Below are 1693 nucleotides of genomic sequence, written 5' to 3' on the forward strand. Positions count from 1 at the left end.
TGGAAGGTTGACTTTGAAAATGGTTGCCATCACAAATAGACATGATTCTTACCCGAAATATTGCCATAACTAATAGAAATGACTCTTATCCCAAGTGTTCATCCACAATGGTAATCCGAAGTCTCAAGAACTCTTAATCAATATTCATATACAGAGGAAGCATCAAATGGGCAGCCATGGCTCGAATCCTTGACAATATCCATGAGGTCTACAAAGGCTTCACCATTGCCTTCTCAGCTGCCTCTTACTTGCTCAACTTCATCACCTCCATCACTGCTGGCATCGACTACTACCACTATGTCCATCAGCATAAGACGATCTAAGAGAATCGTGCTCCCTATCATCGCCTCATTTCTCTCCGGTACGATTCAAGGTGCTACGTCTGGAGCTGCAATCACCTGGAGGTCGACAGCAACCTCTCAGCAGAAGGTTGCAATAGTCATCGCAGCAGGTAAGTCTTCTTCAAATTAGAGGAGAAGCCGTCTACCACACTCCAGCTATCTTTAGATATCCTGTGATCGTAATTGAATTGTTGGTTGTTCAGGATTGTACACTTTTTCCCTTCTCGTCATGAGATGCATCAGGGTCCTTGGGATGACGGTATGGACAGGATTGATGCTCCATGGCACTGTCTATCTGGTGGGGACGTTCGCTACGTATCTTGTACATATAGCTTGCTTAAGGCCAGATCAAGCACCTGGGAACGTATATCTAACGAGATCCCAACGGCTTGTGCGACTGTTTGGTCGAACGTTGGCAAGTGCGTCTTTAGGAATACTTTTCCCAATGGCCAGCCATGCCAAATCCAGAAACGCGCTCGGAAAACGTGTGTATTGGACTCGCCTTCTCATTGTAGCAAGCGTGGAACTGATTATGCAGATGGCCATATACGCGATATGCATACCAGCCCATCCAAGGTGTACACCTCGTTGCTGCACGGGATCAAGCGCTCACGTAGTCCAAGCATGGAAAATTCCTTGTTGCTTCTATATGCCAGCCATAGTTACAGCTCTCTCTGTCAATGTCATCTCGCTGGCTTGCTATATCAGTTTAGACGCTAATATAGGACCCATGTCGCGCGGCGAGGATCCTGAAACTATAACTGAATTGCCCACTTTGATGCATAATCACTCCAGGGTACATCCGGGAAACGAATCATCGATTGCATCCACAGACGACCCATTCAGAGTGTATGAGCTCCTTGCAATTGAAGGAAAGCGATTTCTGTCACGTCGTTCGTTTGATGTAAGCTTGTAGGCGCAGGGGAGCTGCGCAAAAATAAGATTCGGAACAAGGAGAAAATGAACTGAATCAAGAGCGGGCCAGTGCTTTGCGGAATCGAGGCCTTGCCAAGTGCAAGCATATGAGGGTTTTTCCACATGGGAGGTGAGCTTCTTTTGAGGAGCTGCTTTTCAGAGGCGACGTGCTATCCACGGAGATCTCTTTCTCTTAGACTCGGCAGAATTAGTTCCTGAGCACGGTTGGAGGGCGAGTGTAACAGGAGCCATAGCCTTGGAGCAAAGTTTAGAAGGTACTCTTTCAGTAATTGTATCGTCCGTGTCTACCTCTCACAGGAAAGCTTTCGAGGCTCGTGAATATGGATCCACAGTGCGTCCTCTCCGAGGGTTTGGTTTAGGCATCGGGAGTGCAACAGTTTTGTTTACAATGTCGATTTTGGAATTGTCTCTTGGGA

The 1693-nt window shown here is 47.0% G+C and overlaps 1 protein-coding gene across 1 annotated transcript; it reads left to right on the top strand.

Moving 5' to 3' along the window:
- The first annotated feature begins 297 nt into the window (after positions 1 to 297).
- Positions 298 to 1453, top strand: LOC147884218 (uncharacterized). Its single transcript, XM_087398163.1, has 2 exons — positions 298 to 451; positions 545 to 1453. Exons 1-2 carry the CDS (start codon positions 298 to 300, stop codon positions 1255 to 1257), a joined length of 867 nt encoding a protein of 288 aa, XP_087254289.1. The 3' UTR covers positions 1258 to 1453.
- Positions 1454 to 1693: the final 240 nt, after the last annotated feature.

The sequence above is a fragment of the Dipteris shenzhenensis genome, chromosome 27 (assembly GCF_047967505.1).
Source record: "Dipteris shenzhenensis isolate YYH24624 ecotype China chromosome 27, Dip_SZ_1.0, whole genome shotgun sequence".
NCBI classification, from domain to species: domain Eukaryota; kingdom Viridiplantae; phylum Streptophyta; class Polypodiopsida; order Gleicheniales; family Dipteridaceae; genus Dipteris; species Dipteris shenzhenensis.

Coding starts and splice junctions, on each gene's coding strand:
- LOC147884218 (XM_087398163.1), top strand. CDS start 298: ATGTCCATCAGCATAAGACGATCTAAGAGAATCGTGCTCCCTATCATC. Junction 452..544: donor TGCAATAGTCATCGCAGCAG/GTAAGTCTTCTT, acceptor TTGGTTGTTCAG/GATTGTACACTTTTTCCCTT.